Source organism: Rhinoderma darwinii, chromosome 2 (assembly GCF_050947455.1).
Source record: "Rhinoderma darwinii isolate aRhiDar2 chromosome 2, aRhiDar2.hap1, whole genome shotgun sequence".
NCBI classification, from domain to species: Eukaryota; Metazoa; Chordata; class Amphibia; order Anura; family Rhinodermatidae; genus Rhinoderma; species Rhinoderma darwinii.
This window is the reverse complement of record NC_134688.1, coordinates 21,626,484-21,653,310: the sequence shown is the minus strand read 5'-3', so window position 1 is coordinate 21,653,310 and position 26,827 is coordinate 21,626,484. Positions and strand designations below refer to the sequence as shown.

The window sequence follows — 26,827 nt, the reverse complement described above, 5'->3', positions numbered from 1 at the left end:
ATTTGTTTTTTTGCTATTCTCAGTGAATACTGTAATACATTAAACGAGGCGACTGTCCACACTGCGTGGCGGAATATCTTAAGGAAGCTTAAGTAGTAATTAAAATAGATTTACCGAATTTAAGTCACTTTAGGAAACGAATGAATACAAAACAGATAATTATTCCGCCAGTCCATTTATAAAAGCCTAAGAGGCTCAAAGGTGGAAAAAAAGGTGATTAACTAAACCATTAAAAAACATAACAAAATAAATGCATTAGTAGTAATAACCTCGGGAAATATGCCCGAGAGTCATAATTTGGCAAGAAAAGCCTCGAACTTTAGAGTATTGAAGATTATTGTAGTGTAATCAAAGTTTACTCCTCTTCTTGCAGATCCTCTTGCTTTAGGTTGCCTTACAACCACTTGTCTTACTGTCGGGGTGACCACCATATCAGTACGTGTAGCTACATAATGCTTGCTAACTCTCCTGAAAAATTCTGCTGCTAGTCAAAACTAGGGGGAGCTAGCTGTGATCCCATTGACTAAAATGTATGTTTTTAGCTCCCCCTAGTGGTGGCTAGAGGCAGACAGAATTTTATTGAAGTATATGATTGCTAAAGGAAGGCACTTTGCTGGTAATATTGATTAATGGAGACATTTTATTGGCATTGTTTATTGTGGGAACTCGAGTTGCAGTATTATTTAGGGCAGTGTGTTGGCATGGTTTATAGGGGGAAGTCTGCTGTCAGTGCTTATGGGGGCATTCAAGCAAATATGGATTAGACCCTTGGTAGCTGGCAGGCTTGATACAACAATTGAGAAACAGATGCCAAAGGCAAAGTAGCCCTATTTCCCAGCTACCAATAGTAGCCCCATGAACCCCTGAGGACGCTACATCCGTAGCGAAACATGTCGGGGCTCTCCTTTCAATTTTAATACATGCTGGTATATTGGGCATAACAATCTAACTATATAGGAGGCCGCTGCTGTTATCAACGGTCTCTATACCTTGCTCGTCTTCAATCATAGACGGCAAATACACGTGCACACTGCAACAACCATCAATGGTTGCTGACCCGATCCATGCATTGAAAATGTTAACCATTTATGTTGGTTCTGTCTGTTTGCTGAATTCAGCATAATAAAGATTACAAAATAAAACATTTTTATTGGTAGCTGGGAAATAGGGCTACTTTGCCTTTGACATCTGTTTCTCAATTATGGGAGCACTCAGGCTCAGTTTCCAGTATTGTTTATGAGGGGCAGACTTCTGGCAATGTCGGAACTGTGCTGGCACTGTTTAAGGGGGCACACTGCTGGCACTGTTTATGGATGGGGCTCTCTTTTGGCATTGTTAATTTAGGGCACTATTAATATTTAATTAAAACATTTTCCTGGCTCCCTTATGAATTGCAACAAGTTCTGCAGTCAATGGGGGACTACACTGGATCTTCTGGCACCAGCATAGTCACTTGCCGGTCTGTACAATTGCTTCTGTAACCAGAATTTCTAATATTTGTATATAAATGGAAAAATAAATATATATATTTTATATTTTGGACATATATAACGTATATAACATATTTTCTTTGTAGTTCGATTTCTACTGTTTCTTTTAAAGACAACTGGGTTGCAGTTTATTTATCTTTATCTCTCTATTTGATAGATAGATAGATAGATAGATAGATAGATAGATAGATAGATAGATAGATAGATAGATAGATAGATAGATAGATAGATAGATAGATAGATAGATAGATAGATAGATAGATAGATAGATATGAGATAGATAGATAGATAGAGAGAGAGAGAGAGAGAAAGGGGGATGGATAGATAGATAGATAGATAGATAGATAGATAGATAGATAGATAGATAGATAGATAGATAGATAGATAGATAGATAGATAGATAGATAGATAGATAGATAGATAGATATGAGATAGATAGATAGATAGATAGATAGATAGATAGATAGATAGATAGATAGATAGATAGATAGATAGATAGATAGATAGATAGATAGATAGATAGATAGATAGATAGATAGATAGATATGAGATAGATAGATAGATATGAGATAGATAGATAGATAGATAGATAGATAGATAGATAGATAGATAGATAGATAGATAGATAGATAGATAGATAGATAGATAGATAGATAGATAGATAGATAGATAGATAGAGAAAGGGGGATGGATAGATAGATAGATAGATAGATAGATAGATAGATAGATAGATAGATAGATAGATAGATAGATAGATAGATAGATAGATAGATAGATAGATAGATAGATAGATGATAGAGAGATAGATAGATAGATAGATAGATAGATAGATAGATAGATAGATAGATAGATAGATAGATAGATAGATAGATAGATAGATAGATAGATAGATAGATAGATAGATAGAGAAAGGGGGATGGATAGATAGATAGATAGATAGATAGATAGATAGATAGATAGATAGATAGATAGATAGATAGATAGATAGATAGATAGATAGATAGATAGATAGATAGATAGATAGATAGATAGATAGATAGATATTGTCTCAATGTATGACTTACTTGTCTGGATAATTTATGGATGTATTCCTCACTCATCTGTTTTTTAAAGAATTCCTTAGATATGACAATACACTCTGCTCCATCTGATACCAATGCCATGCCCAATGTGTCTTCAAAAATGGCATAAACCAGTCCCTGTAGGATAACAATCATATGAATGAAAAAACGGTTATTTAGTAAAGACTAGATGACTCATAAAATCACATATACTGTAACATTAACATAGAACTTAAAGGGGTTCTCTACTTATATACAATCCTTACTTGTTAGAAGGGTTCCTTTACAATAAGCAGATCATAAATTGTGCACACTGCTGGGACCCCAGTGAACAGCTTTAATCGTGGGAAAACATGCAATAAGTGTTCTATCATACGTCCCAACATTTGAATGTTGGGACGTGTGTGACATTATAAAGCCCCACCGACCGTTCTGACCAGGAACGCCCACATAACCCCCCCAGAAACGCCAACTTTGGGTCACATTTTATATTGTGGGCTGTTTTGCAGGACAATCCTGCAAAAAAATCAAACAGTTGGAAGGTACGGTTCCCTTTCCCTGCAGCGCCACCAGAGGGGAAACTAAGCATTACACAGTGTCCATTATAATTAATGGTTTGTCTGTGTAATGCAGGACATGACAGGTCCTCCAAAACAAGACACCCTCTTTGTACCACTATTCACTCCATTATTAATCCAGAATTTTCTAACAGGGTGTATGGAAATGGCTTTTCTTAACAGACAACCCCTTTCAACATATGAGCTGGGAAAGTTTCCGGACATATTCTATACATCGAACATGTAGCCCTGACATAATCAGCTGTATGCCATACAGTTGCAAATTTCACCCATAGATTCCCATTGTAAAAATAAAACCTGTATTCCATGCAGTACACAATTTTTGCGGGATACCTTGTATTGATAATCGCCAGAACGTATGCCAAGTGGAAACTCTGACGGAATATTTTGTGCCTATTTTAGACTATGAATACCTTAGGTGTATATGTCAGGAATGGAGTGCCTTTCTGTGCCACTCAGGTTGCTTCTAGGGGTCCTGTCCTTGGGGGGCTCCCTAAAAAAAGGGCACTGGGCAGTTTCTTAGTTTGCCACCCCTAAAACTGTCCCTGAATTAGTCATAAAATCTAGATAGGTCCATACACTGTGAAGGTCAGCGTGTCATTCATAAATCTGTGCAAGGGGCATAAATGACCAATAAGTATGCTATCTACCTGACACTACATGACCCTCCACGATCTGTACCTTGAGTAGTTGTACCCGTGAGGGTTTTACAAAGGACGACTATCGGGCAGACGTGCGTTCATATAACGCTCGTTGATGATAATTGCCCTGTGTAAACAGGGGATCGATCAGCAGATGACCAAGAAAACGCTCGATGATCTGCTGGTCGTACCGTTTAAAAAAATGAAAAGATTATCGTTGTCGGCAGCACATCCCCCTTTGTAAACAGGGAGACGCGCTGCCAACATGATAATAATGTATGGGGACGAGCGATCGGAGTAACGACTGCTCGTCCCCACCCATAGCTCCGTGTGACAAGAGCAAATGAGCGCCGATCAACGATTTCTCGTTGATCGGCGCTCGCTGCACCGGCCGCTTATCGGCCGGTGTAAAAGGGACTTAATTAACAGAGACCACATGGGCGGAATGAAGAGAAAGGACTTCTACAAGCTCAGGTAGAGGACATCTCAATGTTGTGCTTTGCTAAATTGCAATTTTTTTATTATAATTGTGAGCACATCAGGACCGTGGCAAAATTGTTGAGGTTTTTTTTTCTTTACTATAGTACTGTATTTCATATGGGCACTTATGTACTTTATGACGAGGCCTAAAAAAATAGGCCTTCATGGCCAGCTAAATTTGTTTTGTTTTTGTCTCTCTGACTTTCAGTAGACATGACTTTTTTTATAATTTCATTATCATGGCAGTATGAGGCCTTGTCTTACGTGGGAGAATTTGTATTTTTTTTTCCTGCGCAGTCAAGGAGTACAAATAAATTACTGTGTCATTTATGTAATTTTTTTTGCGGCGTTATTATAGAAAAAATACAGAAAAAAATAAGATTTTCGTATTTTGTTTTGTTTTTTATATTTTTCACGTTTCAGTATAAATAACCTATTAAATTAAACTTTCCGGTTACTACGGTCGTGTAGATACGTATGTGTTGTTATTTTATTTTTATGTAATGTACGGGCAGGTCTGGCTCCAGGTTTATGTGGGCCCTTGGGCGACACAGACTTAGTAGGCTCCTTTTTCAGGGGAACTTACGGCTGCAGTAAAATGGCAGAAAACGTCACTTTGTGCCCCCATATAGACGTTAGGCCCCGTTTATATGCCCCATATAGAAGTTAGGCCCCCAGTTTGTACCCTCAAAAATTTAGTGCCCTCTGTAGACAGTGCCCCACAGCCCCCCTCCCAGGTAGTGCCACACAGCCCCCCACCCATGTAGTGCAATACAGCCCCCATCCCAGGTAGTGCCACACAGCCCCCCCCCCCCTCTTAGGTGTTGCTACACAGCACCCCTCCCAGGTAGTGCCACACAGCCTCCCTCCCAGGTAGTGCCACATATCCCCCTCCTCTCAGGTAGTGCCACACAGCCCCCTCCTCCCAGGTAGTGCCACACAGCACCCATCCCTGGTAGTGCCACACTGCTCCCCTCCCTGATAGTGCCACACAGCCACCCTCCCTGGTAGTACCACACAGCCTCCCTCCCTCCCTGTAGGAAGCGCTTTTGGGGTTCCCTCTAGGAGTGGAATCCCCAGCCAGAGCATTCTCCGCTTCAGGAGAAATACCTGACGTCACTGTCGATATATGGACAGTGTTGTCAGGGGCAACCCCAGAGCCATAGTCCCGGGCAAAGCACTACTAGCACTCTGCCTGGGACTCCTGCTCTGCTCCTGATATCACTGTCCATATATGGATAGTGATGTCCAGAGCAGAGCTGAAGTCCCAGGCAGAGCGCTAGTAAAGGCTCTGCTCCAGTACTCCAGCTCTGGGGAAACCCCTGACATCACTGTCCATATACGGCTAGTGATGTCAGGGGCAACCCCAGAGCCAAAGTCCCGGGCAGAGTGCTACAAGCACTCTGCCTAGGACACTGCTCTGCTCCTGACAACACTGTCCATATATGGACAGTGATGTCAGGAGCTTCCCTAGAAACAGTCCCATAGCAGAGCCGCTTGCAGCGCTCTGCCTGGATCTCCTCCTCTCCCTCTGACACCACTGTCCATATATGGACAGTGTTGTCAGGGGCAACCCCAGAGCCATAGTCCCGGGCAAAGCACTACTAGCACTCTGCCTGGGACTCCTGCTCTGCTCCTGATATCACTGTCCATATATGGATAGTGATGTCCAGAGCAGAGCTGAAGTCCCAGGCAGAGCGCTAGTAAAGGCTCTGCTCCAGTACTCCAGCTCTGGGGAAACCCCTGACATCACTGTCCATATACGGCTAGTGATGTCAGGGGCAACCCCAGAGCCAAAGTCCCGGGCAGAGTGCTACAAGCACTCTGCCTAGGACACTGCTCTGCTCCTGACAACACTGTCCATATATGGACAGTGATGTCAGGAGCTTCCCTAGAAACAGTCCCATAGCAGAGCCGCTTGCAGCGCTCTGCCTGGATCTCCTCCTCTCCCTCTGACACCACTGTCCATATATGGACAGTTGTCAGGGGCAACCCCAGAGCCATAGTCCCGGGCAAAGCACTACTAGCACTCTGCCTGGGACTCCTGCTCTGCTCCTGATATCACTGTCCATATATGGATAGTGATGTCCAGAGCAGAGATGAAGTCCCAGGCAGAGCGCTAGTAAAGGCTCTGCTCCAGTACTCCATCTCTGGGGAAACCCCTGACATCACTGTCCATATACGGCTATTGATGTCAGGCGCAACCCCAGGGGCGTAGCTAAAGGCTCATGGGCCCCGATGCAAAAATTCTTGCTGGCCCCCCCCCCCCCGCAAACTTCTCATGGCCGACGGTCCGCAGCTTTCAGCTGCATCACTGGGTCTCCTAAGTGACCCAACAATGCAGCACTAGCAGTCGGGGCGTCACTAAGGCTGGGTTCACACACACTATTTACGGACGTAATTCGGGCGTTTTAGTATTGAATTACGTCCGAAAATGCGGCTCAAAAGCGTTGGCAAACATCTGCCCATTCATTTGAATGGGTTTTACGATGTTCTGTGCCGACGGTCATTTTTTTTTACACGCCGCTGTCAAAAGGCGGCGCGTAAAAAAGACGCCCGCGTCAAAGAAGTGCCTGTCACTTCTTCAGACATAAATGGAGCCATTTTCCATGGACTCCATAGAAAAAAAGTTCCAATTACGTCCGTAATGGACGCAGCGAAAGACGCCTGCACATGCCATTACGGCTGAAATTACGGTGCTGTTTTCTCCTGAAAACAGCACCGTAATTTCAGCCGTAACAGACGCTGCCGTGTGAACATACCCCCAGGGCTTAAAATGTCAGGGAAATAGCCCCAATACATGTGTGTCCGCCCAAAAAAATGTGCATATGAGACAGCATAGCATATCTATAGCACTACGACCCTATAAACTATGGATAGGATTAGATACATTGGCTCAGCAGACAGTATCACACATGATAGCATTAGATACACAGCTCAGCAGACAGTATCACACATGATAGGATTAGATACATTGGCTCAGCAGACAGTATCACACATGATAGCATTAGATACAGTGGCCCAGCAGACAGTATCACACATGATAGGATTAGATACAGTGGCTCAGCAGACAGTACCACACATGATAGGATTAGATACACAGCTCAGAAGGCAGTATCACACATGATAGGATTAGATACAGTGGCTCAGCAGACAGTACCACACATGATAGGATTAGATACAGTGGCTCAGAAGGCAGTATCACACATGATAGGATTAGATACAGTGGCCCAGCAGACAGTATCACACATGATAGGATTAGATACAGTGGCTCAGAAGGCAGTATCACACATGATAGGATTAGATACAGTGGCCCAGCAGACAGTATCACACATGATAGGATTAGATACAGTGGCTCAGCAGACAGTACCACACATGATAGTATTAGATACAGTGGCTCAGAAGGCAGTATCACACATGATAGGATTAGATACAGTGGCCCAGCACACAGTATCACACATGATCGGATTAGATATAGGGCCCAGCAGACAGTATCACACATGATAGGATTAGATACAGTGGTTCAGCAGACAGTACCACACATGATAGGATTAGATACAGTGGCTCAGAAGGCAGTATCACACATGATAGGATTAGATACAGTGGCTCAGCAGACAGTATCACACATGATCGGATTAGATATAGGGCCCAGCAGACAGTATCACACATGATAGGATTAGATACACAGCTCAGCAGACAGTATCACACATGATGGGATTAGATACACAGCTCAGCAGACAGTATCACACATGATAGGATTAGATACACAGCTCAGCAGACATTATCACACATGGTAGGATTAGATACAGGGCCCAGCAGACAGTATCACACATGATTGGATTAGATACAGGGCCCAGCTCGCTGACATTGCGGCTCCAGCGCTGGACCCAGGATAGGTAAGAATAATAATTTAGCTTCTTTATGTGTAACTGATTATTTTTGTGTGTTTGTGTTTTTTTTACAGGTTCGGTTGTTGGACTTCGGATTCGAGGACTTCTATGACGGCGTTTTTTTTATTCTCAATAAAATGGTTAATGAGGGTTGTGTTTTTTTATTTCAGTAAAATATTTTTTCTATGTGCTTGTATCTTTTTAAACTTTATTATCACCGCCTTAGTAATGGCCGCTGGCTGATTGACAACCTCCATTACTAAGGCGAGGCTTAATGTTAGCAGGTGCAGAGGCTAACACTAACCCCCATTATTACCCCGGTACCCACCGCCACCAGGAGTACTGGGAAGAGCCGGGTACGAACCAGTACCCGACCATCTGTAGTGACGGGCAGGCACCGGGGCGGCCGCAGGCTGGTAGTATTAGGCTGGGGAAGGCCAAAAACAGTGGCCCCTACCACCCTGGTAATGCTGCCTGCTGCTGCTGTGTTGTATCTGGCTGGTTATGAAAATTAAGGGGGACCCCACATCGTTCTTTAAAAATTTTTTTTATTTTATTTTAAATGACGTGGGGTCCCCCCCATTTTTAATAACCAGCCAGATACAATAAAGCAGCAGCAGCCTAGCATCACCAGGGTGGGAAGGGCCACTGTATCTGGCCTTTCCCCTCCTGATAATACCAGCCTGTGGCCACCCCAGTGGCCGACCATCACTACAGATGGTCAAGTACTGCATGGTACCCGGCTCTTCCCAGCACCCCTGGTGGCGGTGGGTACCGGGGTAATAAAGGGGGTTAGTGTTAGCCTCTGCATCGGCTAACACTAAGCCCCGCCTTAGCAATGGATGCTGTCAATCAGCCGGCGGCTATTACTAAGGCGGTAGTAATATAGTTTAAAAAAAAACACAAAGACATAGAAAAAATATTTTATTGAAATAAAAAAAAACCCACACAGCCCTCATTAACCATTTTATTGATAATAAAAAAAAAGCTGTCATCGAAGTAGTCCTGGAATCCGACGTAGTCCAACGACCGAACCTGTAAGAAAACACACAAAAAATTATTAGTAACACGTGTGTTAGGCTTAGATACAGGGCGCATGTGTGATACTGTCTATGGGACCCTGTATCTAAGCCTACCACAACGTAGGCTTAGATACAGGGTCCCACAGACAGTATCACACATGGGCCATGTATCTAAGCCTACCATGTGATTGGCTTAGATACAGGGCCCAGCAGACAGGATCACGCATGGGCCATGTATCTAAGCCTACCATGTGATTGGCTTAGATACAGGGCCCAGCAGACAGGATCACGCATGGGCCATGTATCTAAGCCTACCATGTGATTGGCTTAGATACAGGGCCCAGCAGACAGGATCACACAATCTGTGATCCTGTCTCATGGGCCCCCTAAGCCTGCTACATCGTAGGCTTAGGGGTTGTACAGTCCCTAAACATTGATGGCCTATCCTCAGGATAGGCCATCAATAGCTGATGTGTCTCCCGGGACCCGCCAATCAGCTGTTTTGAAGGGGCCGCAGCACTCGTACGAGAGCTGCTTCCCCTTCATTTCACTACTCGCCCACACTGTGAATCGCCGACATGGATTCACAGTGTGACCGGAATGAAGTGACAGGAATGAAGGGGAGCAGCTCTCGTACGAGTGCTGCGGCCCCTTCAAAACAGCTGATTGGCGGGTCCCGGGAGTCGGACGCCGCCAGTCAGGACTAAGCTTACCTTCCTCTTCGGCCGCGGCGGGAGTTCTGTCGTCTCGATGCTGTGCGCGGCGCATAGCGCTGTGACGTCATGCGCTGCGCACAGCGCTTGACGTCAGGACCTCCGCTGCGATCCGGAACCAGGAAGGTAAGTAAAGTATGTTACTATAGTAACAGGGGCCCGCGGCCCGAGTTACTATAGTAACTTTTTATTGATGGACAGTGATGTCAGGAGCTTCCCCAGAAACAGAGTCCCATAGCAGAGCCGCTTGCAGTGCTCTACCTGGGACTCCTCCTCTCCCTCTGACACCACTGTCCATATATGAAAGAGTAAATCCGGAGTAATAAAATATAACTTTTACTGAATTGATTAAAATATACTTAACAAACATATATAAAAAATATGAGGATCCTATCTGCCAATACTGCATACAAATTCTCATTTGTTTTCAATCATTTATATTGATATCAGAAGTTCTGGTGACAGCAATAGATCAGTCCGCCTTTGTAAGGTTTCCTAATTTTGATGTGATGTTATGGTAACTATTTTCAGGGTATTATTTTCAATTTTGCTCTTATTCCTTGGATCACATTTATAAGTAATGTAAACGAAATGGGGCAATTGCCCTCCTACCCCGTGTTTTTCGGTCAGTAGTCCTCTACATAGATGTGTCCAAAGGAAATGATGTATCCTCTCCTGAATGGTGAAGAATGATAAAAAGTTCTCCCAAAATTGAAAATAATACCCTGAAAATAGTTACCATAACATCACATCAAAATTAGGAAACCTTACAAAGGCGGACTGATCTATTGCTGTCACCAGAACTTCTGATATCAATATAAATGATTGAAAACAAATGAGAATTTGTATGCAGTATTGGCAGATAGGATCCTCATATTTTTGATATATGTTTGTTACGTATATTTTAATCAATTCAGTAAAAGTTATATTTTATTACTCCGGATCTACTCTTTCTTTATCTTAATACTACGGAGAACGAAACTATCTTTATCCAGGTGGGGGATATATAATACCACGAAAATTTAAAACTGTCCATATATGAACAGTGATGTCAGGGGCTTCCCCAGAGACGGTGTAAAGGATTTGCCTGACACAGCTTCTGTGTCGACGCCCGTGGTTACTCAGCCTGCATCTGTTCCTAGGTCTGCTAGAGTGACTCGATCTGCTACCACTCAGGCTGGTAGGCTGAGGAGTGGGAGAGCCTATCGCAGCATGGCCAGACGGTTCTAGCTCCCGCCCTTGGTCTACTTATACCTTCATTTGCTGCTTGTCCTTTGCCTGTGATTCTCCTGTTTCCTGGCTCTGCTGTTTCTACTGTTACCATTGACCTCTGCTTATACTGACTCTAGCTTGACTAACTATTCTCCTGCTCTGCATTTGTTACCACGTACACTCCTGATTTGACTCGGCTCGTCCACTACTCTGTTGCTCACGGTGTTACCGTGGGCAACTGCCCCACTTCCCTTGCTTCTGTGTACCCTGTCTTGTTTGTCTGTCGTGCACATATTCAGCGTAGGGACCGTCGCCCAGTTGTACGCCGTCGCCTAGGATGGGCTGTGCAAGTAGACAGGGACTGAGTGGCGGGTAGATTAGGGCTCACCTGTCTGTCTCCCTATCCTGACATTACAGACAGAGTACCAAAGCAGATCCGCTAGCACTTTCACTGGGAAACCTTCTCTCCTCCTGACATCACTGTCCATATATGGACAGTGATGTCAGGGGCTTCCCCAGAGACAGAGTCCCGCAGCAGAGCCGCTTGCAGCGCTCTGCCTGGGACTCCTTCTCTCCCTCTGACATCACTGTCCATATATGGATAGTGATGTCAGGAGCTTTCAGAGAGACTGAGTACCGGAGCAGAGCCGCTTGTAGCGCTCTGCCTGGGACTCCTTCTCTCCCTCTGACATCACTGTCCGTATATGGACAGTGATGTCATGGGCTTCCCCAGAGACGGAGTCCCGGAGCAGAGCCGCTGTGCTCTGCCTGGGACTCCTCTCGTCCTGACATTACTGTCCATATATGGACATTGATGACGTGACGATGGCAGCGACAACACCCGGCGGCCGAGTGGGCCACCCAAGGGCAGTGGGCCCCGGCACGTATCCCGGGTTCGCTGGGTGCTGACGCCGGCCCTGTGTAGGAGTAATACAATTTATATTATGCTAAGTAAAGACTTTTTTGGGAGCACTTTATTATTTTTTTTGTTACATCATTTTTTTTAATCCCATGAAGGGATAACTTTTTAACAACTTTATATTATACCTATAATGTGTAGGTATACTATTACATTATACTGTGTCCCTATGACACAGCCGGCTGCTAGGGTGAAATATAGATCACCCTTTTAACAGGCATGCTGGACAGACAGTCCTGGGTTCCTTTCTAGGCCAGCAGGGCTGACTACAGAGGGTTTACCCAGTTTTCGATCAGGTGACCTGAAAAATCTGGTGACTCTATCCAAGGAGGAGTCCCCTTTGATCATACTGAAGGTCATGGACCGCGGCTATCAAAGGGTAAATTGTTCAGGATCAGACTTTTCTCTGATCCGGGTCGTATTTAGGAGGTTGCTCTAAGTACAGGAACTGTTAGTAACTTACAGAGACGTCAAAAGAGATCGCTGTACACTCGGGAACTGCGGGGTCCGCCGTCAAAAGACAGTGGGTGGTCACACAGAGGTTACGTTAATGTATTAAGCCAAATCTAGTGGCCAATTCCAAGGCAGGGACATTTCTAAAATAATAATTAACAGAAGGATATGGATTAAAAGTAGGAACTAGTCTCACAATGGGGTTATTCTGAAGGCCCACCCTCCAAATGTACATTTCATGATAATGGATCAATAGGGTCTAATAGGTCATCCCATAAGAAATAGACTCTAGTGACAAGTGGTTGCTCTAAAGTCACCTCCAAATGGGTTTAGTCATCTGCTGGACCTTTGGGGCTCACTATTGTGTCAGAGCCTGAGCCCACCGGAGGATCATCTGGTACTTGGACACATCAGTCCGATCCTGGTAGGGCCTGTCTCTCCCAGGGCCGATTCTAGCTTTTCTGCTGCCTAAGGCTAAAATTGAAATGGCGCCCCCCAGATCTTGATTGACAACCCCATGGCTGTTCTAGCATCCTCACAAAAAAAAAAAAATCATACTACCCATTATCTCGCTGCAGACCATACAGTGCATACAGTACTGATTAGAGGCAGAAAATCCATTTACATTAAGTGACTCACAGGTGATGTCTCCATACGGTTCAGACCTCTATGATGGATTTCTCCCAGCGACAGCCCATTTTTTCCATTTTCCGCTCAGGTGTCTTCAGCTTCTTACTTTTCAAATGTTTCTGCACCTATAAACGAAGATAAAATTCTCTAAATATAACAGCGCCTTACTCTGTCTCCCTGATTATAATAGCACCATACACTTTGTCCGACACACACACGCACGCACGCACACACACACACACACACACACACACACACAGTGCCCCCTTTAGGTAGTGCCCCCTGTATATAGTGCTCCCTGTAAACGTAAACAGTGCCTCACCTACATAGTGCGTCCTATAGATCCTCCTGTAGATACTGCCCCATAGAGCACCTGTAGATAGTGAACCCTGTAGATAGTGCTTTACATAGATCCCCTGTAGGTCGTATCCCCTGTAGATAGTGCCCCACATACAGCCGCCTGTAGATAGTGCCCCACATTTGGCCACCCGCTGTAGATAGTGCTCCACATATAGCCCCCAGATATAGCCCCCCCTGTAGATAGCACTCCACCTATAGCCCTCACATACAGCCCCCCTGTAGATAATGCTCCACAAATAGCCCCCACATACAGCCACCCTGTAGATAATTCTTCACATATAGCCCCCCCGCTGTAGGTAGTGCTCCACATATAGCCCCAACATACAGACTGCCCCCTTTATGTAGTGCTCCACATATAGCCCCTCACACTTTTAACAGAAAAAAAACCAAAAACTTTACATACTCACCTAAACCCGTTCCCATGCCGTCCTCTTGCGGCCTGCTCTCTTCTGAGCAGGTCTGCTGGGGCTGAACGAAGGCGCTGAGTGGCAGGGCAAGTCATTCTGCGCGGCCAATCAGCGCCTTTCAACGTTGCGTCATTAAAAGGCGCTGATTGGCAGGCTGCCTTGACCTGTCATTCAATGACGCAAGTGGCGCGATAACGACATTGCACCGCTTACGTCATTGAAGGGCGATGAATAGCGGGGTACGCTATAGACGCAGGTCCCATAGACGCAGGTACAATTAGGGTATGCTCACACGCAGTGAGCAAAAACGTCTGAAAATACGGAGCTGTTTTCAGGCGAAAACAGCTCCTGATTTTTAGACGTTTTTTTAACAACTCGCGTTTTTCGCAGCGTTTTTTAATGGAGTCAATGAAAAACGCCTCCAAAAACGTCCCAAGAAGTGTCCTGCACTTCTTTTGACGAGTCGTCATTTTACGTGCCGTATTTTGACGAAGCGTAAAATAAAGGCTCGTGGGAACAGAACATCATAATTCCCATTGAAAGCAATGGGCAGATGTTTTTAGGCGTATTAGGGGCATTTTTTCAGGCGTAATTCGAGACGTAAAACGCTCGAATTACGTCTGAAAACACTGCGTGTGAACATACCCTTATAGTGCAATAACGGGTGGCGGCGGCTGGCTTCAGAGAGGCAGCAGGCCCTGGTCCCTCCAGAAGAATAGGTGTATATAAATCATGCACAAGGACATTTGGGAGGCATTGATTGACCCATCAGAACTTTCTTTACAAACATTTTTTGTTCTTTGTGAAAGAAAAATATAAAATGTACAATATTTCATAGACACACCGTGGCGAGGAGAGAACTTGTTATGGAAAATTGCTTGTACTTAGGTCTTAAACTGTTGTTACGCTATGAAATGTCAGTAAATAAGCAATTGAAATAATCGTCACTTGATATTTAAATCAGCGTGCAACAGAATGATTTTTAGTCGCTACTCTCGCAGAGATTAAATCATGCTTGTCTGTTCTAGGAATAGGGGGGTATTGACTAATGTGCTGTAATTTGGAACTTTGGCTTTTAGGTGAGTTACCTTCACAGAACGTGAAATTTCATGTAATATCCAATTTAATGATCGTCTGCACAAGGTGCGGTAGTTTAAAATGAGTGGAAAAAAAAATGATTGATCTTTTTACTCATTGATGTGCGCGTCATCCTGCCACTTTGTGCTACAGAACACTATCAACCCATTTACAATGAAGCCAATTTTGGAATTCCATTTTTTTACTTTTGCCATTTTGCAGTACATAGCAGTACGCATTAAATTTCTATAAATTTTTATAAGGGGAGATCGCAGAAAATATCCGGCACTTTCTTTGTATGCCATTCGCCAATTACCATACAGATGTAGCCAAGTTTATCTTGACTGATAACTTGCTGCAGCGTGATATCACACAGCAAAAGTCATTGAAAAGTCATTGAAAAAGTCAAGTTAATCTTTCTTGCCACTGTGTATTAAATGTGTTAAGAGTCAAGATAAAGTTGGCTACATCTGTATATAACTATTCCGTCCCTTGACTGGACTGTCATTCTGGTGGCTCCTCCTCTGGCCCGCCATATCAGAATGGAGTGGGTGGGCAGATACTAGCCAGTGATGTCTTCTGACTCCCATACCTCTTCAGACACAAGAGTCCAGGAGTCATTGAGATCGCCCTGGATACCGCTGTCTTGACCAGGAATAGATCACGTCTGTCAAACCTTTGTCTATGGATATCGGCACAGGAAGAAATAAAAACATTTTAGTGGAGGCTCAAATGTAACTTCCTGTTGGAGTAGATGGCAGTGCCGCCACGTGGTCAAGTGTGTTGTATTATAGTAGATACCCAATAAAAACTATTTTGGAAAAAAAAACAAAAAAACAAAAACCCTTTTTTTTGTATCGCCATATATTTTGTTCTTTCCGTTGATGGAGCTGTGTGAGGGCTCGCTTTATGCGGGATTAATTTATGTTTTCATTGGTACCATTTTAAGGTACATATAACTTTTTGATGGGAAGCAGGATGAACAAAAAACAGCTATTCTGGCATGATTTTTTAATATTAACCCATGCAGGTTAAAGAGGCTCTGTCATCAGATTCTCAAACCCCTATCTCCTATTGCATGTGATCGGCGTTGCAATGTAGAGAACAGTAACGTGTTTTTTTTGGTTTTTTTTAAACTTTCATTTTTGGCCAAGTTATGAGCTATTTTATATATATGCAAATGAGGTTTGAAATGGACAACTGGGCTTTTTTTTTTTCGTTATGTCCAACTGGGCGTGTATTGTGTTTTTAACTGGGCGTGTTCACGTGTATGACGCTGACCAATCAGTGACCAATCAGCATCATACACTCCTCTACATTCATTTACACAGCAGCGATGTGCAGCCGCATACACAGAGATTAACGTTAATCAAGTGCCCTGATAATGAATACACATGAAATCCAGCCTGGACGTCATGTGTATTCAGAATCCTGACACTTCTGACTCTTTTCTGTGAGATTTCTAGCAAGGGAAACGAAATCTCGCGAGATTACGGAGGTAAACGAGATTTCGTTTCACTTGCTAGAAATCTCACAGAAAAGATTCAGAAGTGTCAGGATTCTGAATACACATGACGTCCAGGCTGGATTTCATGTGTATTCATTATCAGGACACTTGATTAACGTTAATCTCTGTGTATGCGGCTGCACATCGCTGCTGTGTAAATTAATGTAGAGGAGTGTATGATGCTGACTGGTCACTGATTGGTCAGCGTCATACACGTAAACACAGTTAAAAACACAATACACGCCCAGTTGGACATAACGGGAAAAAAAACGCCCAGTTGTCCATTTCAAACCTCATTTGCATATATATAAAATTGCTCATAACTTGGACAAAATTGAACGTTTTTAAAAAAAACAAACGTTACTGTTCTCTACATTGCAGCGCCGATCACATGCAATAGGAGATAGGGATTTGAGAATCTGGTGACAGAGCCTCTTTAAATCCCTTTATAGTTTGAGCCGTTACGGACGCGGTTATACCAATTATTCGTATTTTTTATATATATATATATATATATATATATATATATATATATATATATATAATAAAGCATTTTTAAAGTGTTATAAAGTATAATAAAGTTTTTTTGTGTTTTTTTTACTTTTTTCATTTTAAATATTTGTAAATATTTTAATTCACTTCTTTTCGTTTATTTTTTTTTTTTATTCCTGACAATGTATGAGCCTGATCGCTCGTATTATACACTGCAAAACTTCTGGAGTGCAGTGTAACATGTCTATCAGCTAAATGCCTCTGACAGGACCTTTTAGTAGTACAAAAATGGCAGACCTGGAGGCCTTTGATGGGTCCACGGGTGCCATGACATCCCATCGAAACCCTGTGATCTCAGCCCAGGGGGCCGATAAGGTAACAGAAAGAGCCCCTTACCTCTGCCTAACCACTTAGATGCCACAGTCAGCAGTGACTGCGGCATCTGAAGGTTAAATGGCTGGGATTGGAGTTGTATAATACAGCCAGCACCGGCAAGTGATGGCGCGGGCACAGCATTTCGCAGTAACAGCTTAGTTCTTATGACGTAAATGTAAGTCATCGGGCAGGAAAGCATTAAAGACAGTAGACTTAAAAAACGGAAGCTTAAACATTGTTTTTTTGCTATCTAACACATTTATGACATATCCACAGGATATGCCATAAATGTCTTATGTTTGATAGTACCTATCACAAAAACGGGGGTTATCCAGACAAACACTTAATGGAGACGTGGCCGCACATGTGCACGACTCTCTCCATTCACTTCTATGGTAAGGAAATATCCAAGCACGCTTGCTTAGCGATTTTCGGAACTGCCATAGAACAGAATGGAGAGAGCCGCGGCGTTGACCCCTGTTCTGGAGACAGGTGCGGGTCCCAGACTTAGGACCTGCAGCTATGAGACATTTATGGCATATCCCGTGGATATGCCATAAATGTCTAAGACAGGAAAACACCTTTAACTTGTTTTTCCAAATCCAGATTCTATAAATATTCTCCTATGCTTCAAAATGTCACATTAAGCGTTGCATATCTTTGACGCCTTTTGTAGCCAAACTAGCAAATTACTGCGTAATTTTTTTATTTATTTTTTTGTAAAAAGAAATTGTAATAATTGGAAAATCTCAGTCAATCTTTATATTCAACTCCTTGAGGCGCTAAACATGACACTGTATTTCCTTCTAAGCCAATGCGGACTCCTACCAAGCTTTCCACTGTCTGAAATGTATTTGTACATTTTATCTCGTCAGACCAGTTCTGTGCTGTCTATGTTAAGCTCAATTTTTTTTTTACCGGCATAATCTTTGTTCCTTTGTTCTGCATCCAATAACTCAGATAAACTTCTAGATCTCAGCTAAGTGAAGAACGGCTGCTTATTTTTCTTTAAAGGTTAAGCCTGGGATTGCAGTGAAATTTATCTTAAAGCCGCCATCGCACCCCATAGGACATGCTACTGACCCTCTTGCATTAATGAGGTCAACAGGTTCTTCTACTGCTTAATAAAGTACTTTATTTAATAAGATGTAGGGAAAATGAAAACAAGGGTTTCAGAGCAGCAAGATTTGGAAAGTTTTAAAAAAAAACATATTTTAGATTTTTTTGGTTTTCTTAATTGAGATTTCAGGCGTCTTCCAGCAATGTCTTAACGGTTCGGTTCACAGCAGGAGACTTGGTTTAATATGTGAAATAGCAATTGTCCACACGGTAAGATATACATCAAAGTCCAGGATGTCTTTTTCAAGGAAAATATTTCTTTATAAATATGAGCGGAGGATGGGAGTAGATTAGAAGCAAAATCCAACACCCACTCTTTTTTCCCCTCATATCGACTTAGCCTTGCAGATTTTATTTTAATGGGATATTAAGCTTTTTAAATGGCAGAACTGGATTATATTTTTACCATGAAAAATATTTTCTTTCTTGGTAAAATCACTGATTACTATCTGACGCAGAGCAAGTCGACCAACTCTTTTTTTTCTATAGTATATCTGTATATAGTATAAAACTTTGAATAGTTTTTGATATTTCAAGTGGGAAGCCCATGTCACAGAACCCGTGGTATTGTCTTTCACGGGGCCAGCAGAGGGCGGTGTAAACCCTCCTTTTCACCAAGGGACTTGACTTGGCGCTAATCCGGAAAGTGGAGTCTAAGGGATCCTCTGGTCTTCACCCTTTAACTCCTGTATAGGTATCTGGACTTCTCTACAGGGGAACACCAGGTCGCTACACCCAAAGTAGTCTCCGATGGTGACGGACAACTTCACAGGTGTAGTGTGGTTTGGTATAGCAAAAGGTCAGGGCAAACTGCAGAGGCTCTTCACGGGTATCGTAGCAAAAGTTCAGGACTGGCAGCTAGGTTCGTCACCGGTATCAGAGCAAAAGGTCAGGGCAGTTGGCAGGCATGGCTGGTCAAAAGTACAAGCAAAGGTCAAACATAGAAATCCAAACACTAGTAAGCAGGAGAACTTCTTGGAACACAAGATTAACCAAATTGCTCTGGCAGGGACGGAGGGGGAGGACCTTAAATAGCCAGAGAAAACGGAGTATGAACTAAGAAAGCAAGAGGCATCGCATGAGCACTAGAACCCAGACGCCAAGCCAGAAGGAGATCGGCTGGCGGTGTGGGAGGCGGCTTGGGGCAGAGGAGCAGTGCGGGCCAGGAAGCTGCTGAGAGCCGTCATTGAGGAGCGGCAATGATGGCAGTCCATTAAAGCTGCCAAAGAAACCATAGAGAGTAGTTTCCGGGTTTCTGTGGCAATTGGAGAATTTTAAAGGGGGGTTTCAAAGTGCATTGGTGTCATCAGAGACAATAAAATTTCACCGATTATACAGACCTTACTAACTTTCTACATAAAGTACATCATACATTTTTACATAGGGAGGTTTAGAGGTTGGTGATAATATTTCTGTCAAACTCAAGGTGGTTTAATGATGTTTGGGTGAATATTGATTTCTTCCTGGTGGTCTAAGGGTGTTATGGGTTAATATGTAATATCCATGGAGGTCTAATATTATTAGGGTCAATTTACATGTAGCTAATCCTTCTTTTCTTTTGTGAAATCCACTGTGAAAATATGCGAAAAATTAGCACTGTGGCCTCATGTCCACAGTGGAAAAATTTGCCATGTATGGATAGAGTTTTATGAAGCCACATTTACTAGTGTTGTACTGTAAATTCGTCATGAATTTTCACTACAGAATCCTCACCAAAAAATGTCAACAAGTTCACCACGTCTGAGCGTGGCCTTAGAGTACATAGTTATTATATTGCCTAGGATGGTGAAGAGGTTAAAGAGGTTCTGTCACCAGATTTTGCAACCCCTATCTGCTATTGCAGCAGATTGGCGCTGCAATGTAGATTACAGTAACGTTTTGTTTTTTTTCAAAAACGAGCATTTTTGGCCAAGTTATGAGCATTTTTATATTTATGCAAACGAGCCTTTCTTAAGTACAACTGGGCGTGTTTAAAGTTATGTACAAGTGGGCGTGTATTGTGTGCGTACATCTGGGCGTTTTTACTTGTTTTACTAGCTGGGCGTTGTGAATGGAAATGTATGATGCTGACGAATCAGCATCATCCACTTCTCTTCGTTACCACCCAGCTTCTGGCAGTGCACAGACACACAGCGTGTCCTCGCGAGATCACGCTGTGACGTCACTCACTTCCTCCCACAGGAACTTCATCGTGTAGGATGAGCGAGGACACGCTGTGTGTCTGTGCACTGCCAGAAGCTGGGTGGTAACGAAGAGAAGTGGATGATGCTGATTCGTCAGCATCATACACTTCCATTCACAACGCCCAGCTAGTAAAACAAGTAAAAACGCCCCGATGTACACACACAATACACGCCCACTTGGACATAACTTTAAACACGCCCAGTTGTACTTAAGAAAGGCTCGTTTGCATAAATATAAAAATGGTCATAACTTGGCCAAAAATGCTTGTTTTTGAAAAAAAAAAAACGTTACTGTAATCTACATTGCAGCGCCAATCTGCTGCAATAGGAGATAGGGGTTGCAAAATCTGGTGACAGAGCCTCTTTAATAGTGATGGTCTATTGCTGGAAAGTAGACCTATAATTGAACTATAGGGGGGTTTTATGGGTTTTGGAGCTCTGGTTTTCTGATACAGAGCTCCAAATCTGCTGCGTATTTGTTATGAAATTTTGGTGGCAGAATCCATGCTGAAATTTTGCAAAAAAAGTATAATACCCAAAAAATCTGTAGCGGATTCTAGGAATGCTGTGAATTTTCAAATCCGCGCACGCCCTATTTGTTGCAGTAATGTCGAGGATTTTCACTTTTATTGCGAGTAAATCTTAGGTTATATCCGCACCAAATTTCGCAACAAAAACTGCATGTAACACGTGCATATTTAATTGCGAATTTTGGTGCCAATTTCTAGGCTGGTTGCACGGCGTAAATTTTACACTGTGTGTGAACCCAGCCTAATAGATGAGGCTCCTGAATGAGGAATCCTGTTTATTAAGTCAGAATGAACTAATACGACCAGACAACACCTTTAATATCCAATAGTGAATATGGTTCAGTCTGAACAGAATAGTTCCTGGATCTTTATTTTTAATCAAATCCATAATGTCAGAAAACAATGTCTGGGGGCTAAGAATATCTATATGATTGTGAAATAGTATTCGGATAGATGGCACTTTCATCATTCAGGATCCATAGAAAAATCTTGTTAAGCTTGTAATATCCCACGCTGTACAGCGTGATCTATATTGTCCTCTACCGTACATCAGATAACACCATACATCATAGGAATATCAGTTTTCTCTTATAATTCGCTTTGATTCCTCTAGACTTGGTGAAAACATTGTATAAGATACATATTAAAACCTGCTAGAATCACTCATGTCACTTTCACAAGTTTAAAGAGTTTCCGAGTCCATCGTTTCCTAATAAAACTCAATATACTGATGGCTTTAGCAAAGTACATAAAGGATATACTCAGAAAAACATCAACCCTGTTGGTCACAACTAAAGACCAAAGGGTTTAATACACAAGAACCAGTACTGTAGCAAAGATAAAAACTAGGCTGCTTTCAGGACCTACTTGACACCAGCACTCTCCTATCCACCTATCACAGGAAGCCTTGGTGCCACTATCCCATTTTCATGACCCAAGTACATTTTCCACCTCCTTTTTCACACCTGCAGAGACCAGCCATTAAAATGAGGACAAGACCAACCTAGAATGAACCCCCTCCCTCCATGGGCCATAAAGCTGACTCATAGGCAGCCCTAATGGTATACAAGGCCATGACCAGGACCAGAATGGGACTAAGCACATCCCAGGAACCTGAATTCTAAAATTGGTTTCTAAATAAAACAGAATTTGGAGTAGTAGGGGTGGACAGTCCATATTAGACTTTAAGCCTAAAAGCATACCTGGATGTCGATCCCCAGCTAGCATAGTTGGAACTTGGATGACCACTCAAAAAGTCAGCCCGGAATCTATAGGCCTGTAAGATTAACCTCTATTGCGAGTAAAGTATTTAACCCCTTAACGACATGTCACGTACTAGTACGTGACATCCGTTAAGGGGAAGTATGGAGCGGGCTCATGGGCTAAGCTCTCTCTGACAGGGCTTCAAAGGAGACTGTCAGAGGAGACTGTCAGAATCACGATATACAATATACATTAGTATTGCAGTATATCATGCAAGCAATCCAACGATCCCCTAGGGCAGGGGTCTCAAGCACGCGGCCCGCAGGCCGCATGCGGCCCCTGAGGCTGTCATCTGCGGCCCACTGGACACAGAGCCGCTAGTGCAGGCTCTGCTCCGAGACTCTGGAATTCCCTGACATCGCTGTCCACATATGAACAGCGATGTCTGGGGCTTCCCCAGAGCCGGAGTCCCGGGCAGAGCGCTAGTATCGGCTCTGCTCCGGGACTCTGTCGAATTCACTGACATCGGTGTCCATGTTTGGACACACGATGTCTGGGGCTTCCCCAGAGCCGGAGTACCGTGCAGAGCGCTAGTATGGGCTCTGCTCCGGGACTCTGTGGAATTCCCTGACATCGCTGTCCATATATGGACAGTGTGTCACGGTCTTCCCTAAAGCGGCGTCCCGGGCAGAGCACGAGTATCGGCTCGGACTCCAGCTCTGGGGTTGCCCCTGACATCTCTGTCCATATACGCACTGTGGCAGCATCTACGGAGGGCACTGTGGCAGCATATACAGAGGGCACTGTGGCAGCATCTACAGAGGGCACTGTGGCAGCATCTACAGAGGGCACTGTGGCAGCATCTACAGAGGGCACTGTGGCAGCATCTACAGAGGGCACTGTGGCAGCATCTACAGAGGGCACTGTGGCAACATCTACAGTGGGCACTGTGGCAGCATCTACAGTGGGCACTGTGGCAGCATCTACAGAGGGCACTGTGGCAGCATCTACAGAGGGCACTGTGGCAGCATCTACAGAGGGCACTGTGGCAGCATCTACAGAGGGCACTGTGGCAGCATCTACAGAGGGCACTGTGGCAGCATCTACAGTGGGCACTGTGGCAGCATCTACAGAGGGCACTGTGGCAGCATCTACAGAGGGCACTGTGGAAGCATCTACAGAGGGAACTGTGGAAGCATCTACAGAGGCAACTGTGGCAGCATCTACAGAGGGCACTATGGCAGTATCTACAGAGGACACTGTGGCATTATCTAGGGGTGTGTTGCATTATCTACAGAGGGCACTGTGGCATTATCTACAGAGGGCACTGTGGCATTATCTAGGGGTGTGTTGCATTATGTACAGAGGGCACTGTGGCATTATCTACAGAGGGCACTGTGGCAGCATCTACAGAGGGCACTGTGGCATTATCTAGGGTTGTGTTCTGTCAGGGGAACCCATGAACGCAGGGGCGTAACTAGGAAGCACTGGGGCCCATAGCAAACTTTCGACTGCGCCCCCCCCCCCCCTCTTGGTGACACAAAGAGCCTGCCCTTGTACATAGTTCCCCCCCTGCAAATAGTGCCATACAGCCCCCCTCCTGTAGACAGTGCTATACAGCTCCTCCCTGTAGACTGTACTATACAGACTCCCCTGTAGAGAGCTATATAGCACCCCCTGTAGACAGGGCTATACAGCCTGCCCATACAGTGCTATACAGCCCTCCCTGTAGACAGTACTATACAGACCCCCCTGTAGAGAGCTATATAGCGCCCCCTCTAGACAGGGATATACAGCCACCCCATACAGTGCTATACAGCACCCCCTGTAGACAGGGCTATACATTCAAGTATCACAAAAAGGGACAATCGATGCGGCACGCAGCGGCAATTGTTTTTCTGTTAAGCCACGCCTCTAATCACACCCGGTTCAGCCCACGCAGTATCATGCTCCCATAGTGCCCCCACACAGTATAATTCACCCATAGCTGCCACCATACAGTATAATGCACCCATACAGTATACTGACCCATAGATGCCCCCATACAGTATAATGCCCACACAGAGGCCCCATACACTATAAAGCCCACACAGATGCCCTATACTGTATAATGCCCACACAGATGCCCGATACAGTATAATGCCTACACAGATGCCCCATACAGTATAATGTCCCCATAGCTTCCCCACAGTATAATGCCACCCATAGCTTTCCCCACAGTATAATGCCCCCCATAGCTGCCCCCACAGTATAACGGCCCCATAGTATAATGCCCCCCATAGCTGTCTCCACAGTATAATGACCCCCATAGCTGCCCCCACAGTATAATGACCCCAATAGCTGCCCCCACACAGTGTAATGCCATCCATAGCTGTCCCCACAGTATAATGCCTCCCATAGCTGTCCCCACAGTATAATGCCACCACAGTATAATGCTGCCCATAGATGCCCCCACAGTATAATTCCACCCATAGCTGTCCCCACAGTATAATGCCCCATATAGCTTTCCCCACAATATAACGCCCCCATAGCTGCCCCCACAGTATAATGCCCCCATAGCTGCCCCCACACTATAATGCCCCACATAGCTGCCCCCACAGCATAGTGCCATCCATAGCTGTCCCCGCAGTATTATGCCCCCAATAGCTGCCCCCACAGTATAATGCCCTCATAGTATAATGCTGCCCACACAGTATAATGCCCCCCTATAGTAAAATGCTCCTATAGCTGTCACCATATCAGCCCCCCTATGGGGGATAGCTGCCCCCACACAGTATAATGCCCCCATAGCTGCCCACACAATATAATGCCCCGATAGCTGCCCCCACCATATAATGCCCAACATAGCTGCCCCTACAGTATAATGCCATCCAATGGTTGACCCTACAGTATAATGCCACCCATAGCTGTTCCCACAGTATAATGCCACCATAGTATAATGCCGCCCATAGATGCCCCTACAGTATAATGCCACCCATAGCTGCCCCCATAGTATAATGCCCCCCATAGCTGTCCCCACAGTATAATGCCCCCCATAGCTGCCCCACATTATAATGCCACCACAGTATAATGCCCCCCCATAGCTGCCCCACAGTATAATGTTGCCCATAGTTGTCCCCACAGTATAATGCCCCCCTTAGCTGTCCCCACAGTATAATGCCCCCATAGCTGTCCCCACTGTATAATGCCCCCCATAGCTGTCACCACAGTATAATGACCCCAATAGCTGCCCCCACAGTATAATGCCCTCATAGTATAATGACACCCACACAGTATAATGCCCCTCTGTAGTAAAATGCTCCAATAGCTGCCACCATATCAGCCCCCCTTCCCTACCCAGTATAATGCCCCATAGTGCCTAATAGAAAAATAATAACATAATTAATTACCTATCCCCGTTCCCACGATGGGTGGAGGATCCTTCTCCTCTGGTCTGTGCTGTGAGTGACTCGGCGCAGATAGGCGATGACGTCACAACGCCGCGCCTGGCGGAGCCGAGCCACTCACAGCAGAGTGAATGCTGGAGCAAGGAGCCGTCAGCTCCTTGCTCCAGCATTCAGGAAGCGGGACCAGCTCGGTCAGCAATGTGTGGCTATGGGCCCCCCCAGGCTTAGGATCCCTAGTGTTACGCCACTGCACGAATGGAAACCAAACGGAAACCATAGCTTTCCATTAGCATTACCATTGATTTCAATGGTAACGCTTCCATTCCTAATAGTTTCTGTTTGTCTCCATTCCGTAAGGTTTCCGTGACAGAATCAATAGCGCAGTCGACTATTTAAAAATGTATGTAAGAGTAACACAGCGAAGCAGGAACTTACTTTAGTGACGCCATGCAAACTCAATGGAAAAGGAGTTTCGCTCCAGTGCATGAAATGTTTGGCAGCACATAGGGATGATGAATGATTGGGACCGTTATTGAGTTGGCGCAGGCTAACTTGAGTTGCAGACCCTAAAGAATCCCCCATTCTTCACCCTCAACTCTTGCATCATGGTATGAACTTTGCCGGTAAGATCTCCAGGTCACTTTTCCCCAGATAGTCCTCAATACACGATCGGGCTGCAGATGGTGGGTATGCACAGTTTCAGCGTCAAACAGACCTGGGTCGGTAACAGGAGGCAAGGTCAGGGTCAGGCCAGAGATTGGTACACAGATAAATCAGATTAGGTGGAGTCAAGACCAAAGCAGAAAATCACAGGGAACAACAGGAAAAATGCCAAAAAACTCACCACCGAGGCTGATAAGCAAGCACTGAAATCCCTTTAAAGATGTTGTGTCACCACAGACATTTTTGGCATATCCAAAGGATATGCCATAAATGTCTGATAGATGCGGATGCCACATCTGGGACTCGCACTTATCTCCCAAACGAGGGTCCCCCGATCCTTCCACTGCCTATGAGGCAGCCCGCTGACCATCGTATCCAGGTAGGGTATAGGTGCACATCAGGACGGGACGTGAGCTACACTGTTTGCATAACTCCC

The 26,827-nt window shown here is 44.5% G+C and overlaps 1 protein-coding gene across 8 annotated transcripts in view; it reads right to left on the bottom strand.

The window, feature by feature from the left end:
* Nucleotides 1-26,827, bottom strand: part of LOC142742053 (cyclic nucleotide-binding domain-containing protein 2-like) — a 215,405-nt gene that overhangs the window by 15,839 nt on the left and 172,739 nt on the right. For 4 of the 8 annotated variants that reach the window (XM_075851454.1, XM_075851455.1, XM_075851458.1 and 1 more), the window contains one exon: nt 2,555-2,689. In XM_075851454.1, the coding sequence (XP_075707569.1) occupies nt 2,555-2,689 (135 nt within the window). Of the gene's footprint in view, nt 1-1,243; nt 1,491-2,554; nt 2,690-26,163; nt 26,444-26,827 lie in introns of those variants that run through there. The other 4 variants (XM_075851459.1, XR_012881273.1, XR_012881274.1 and 1 more) reach the window with 4 other exon arrangements.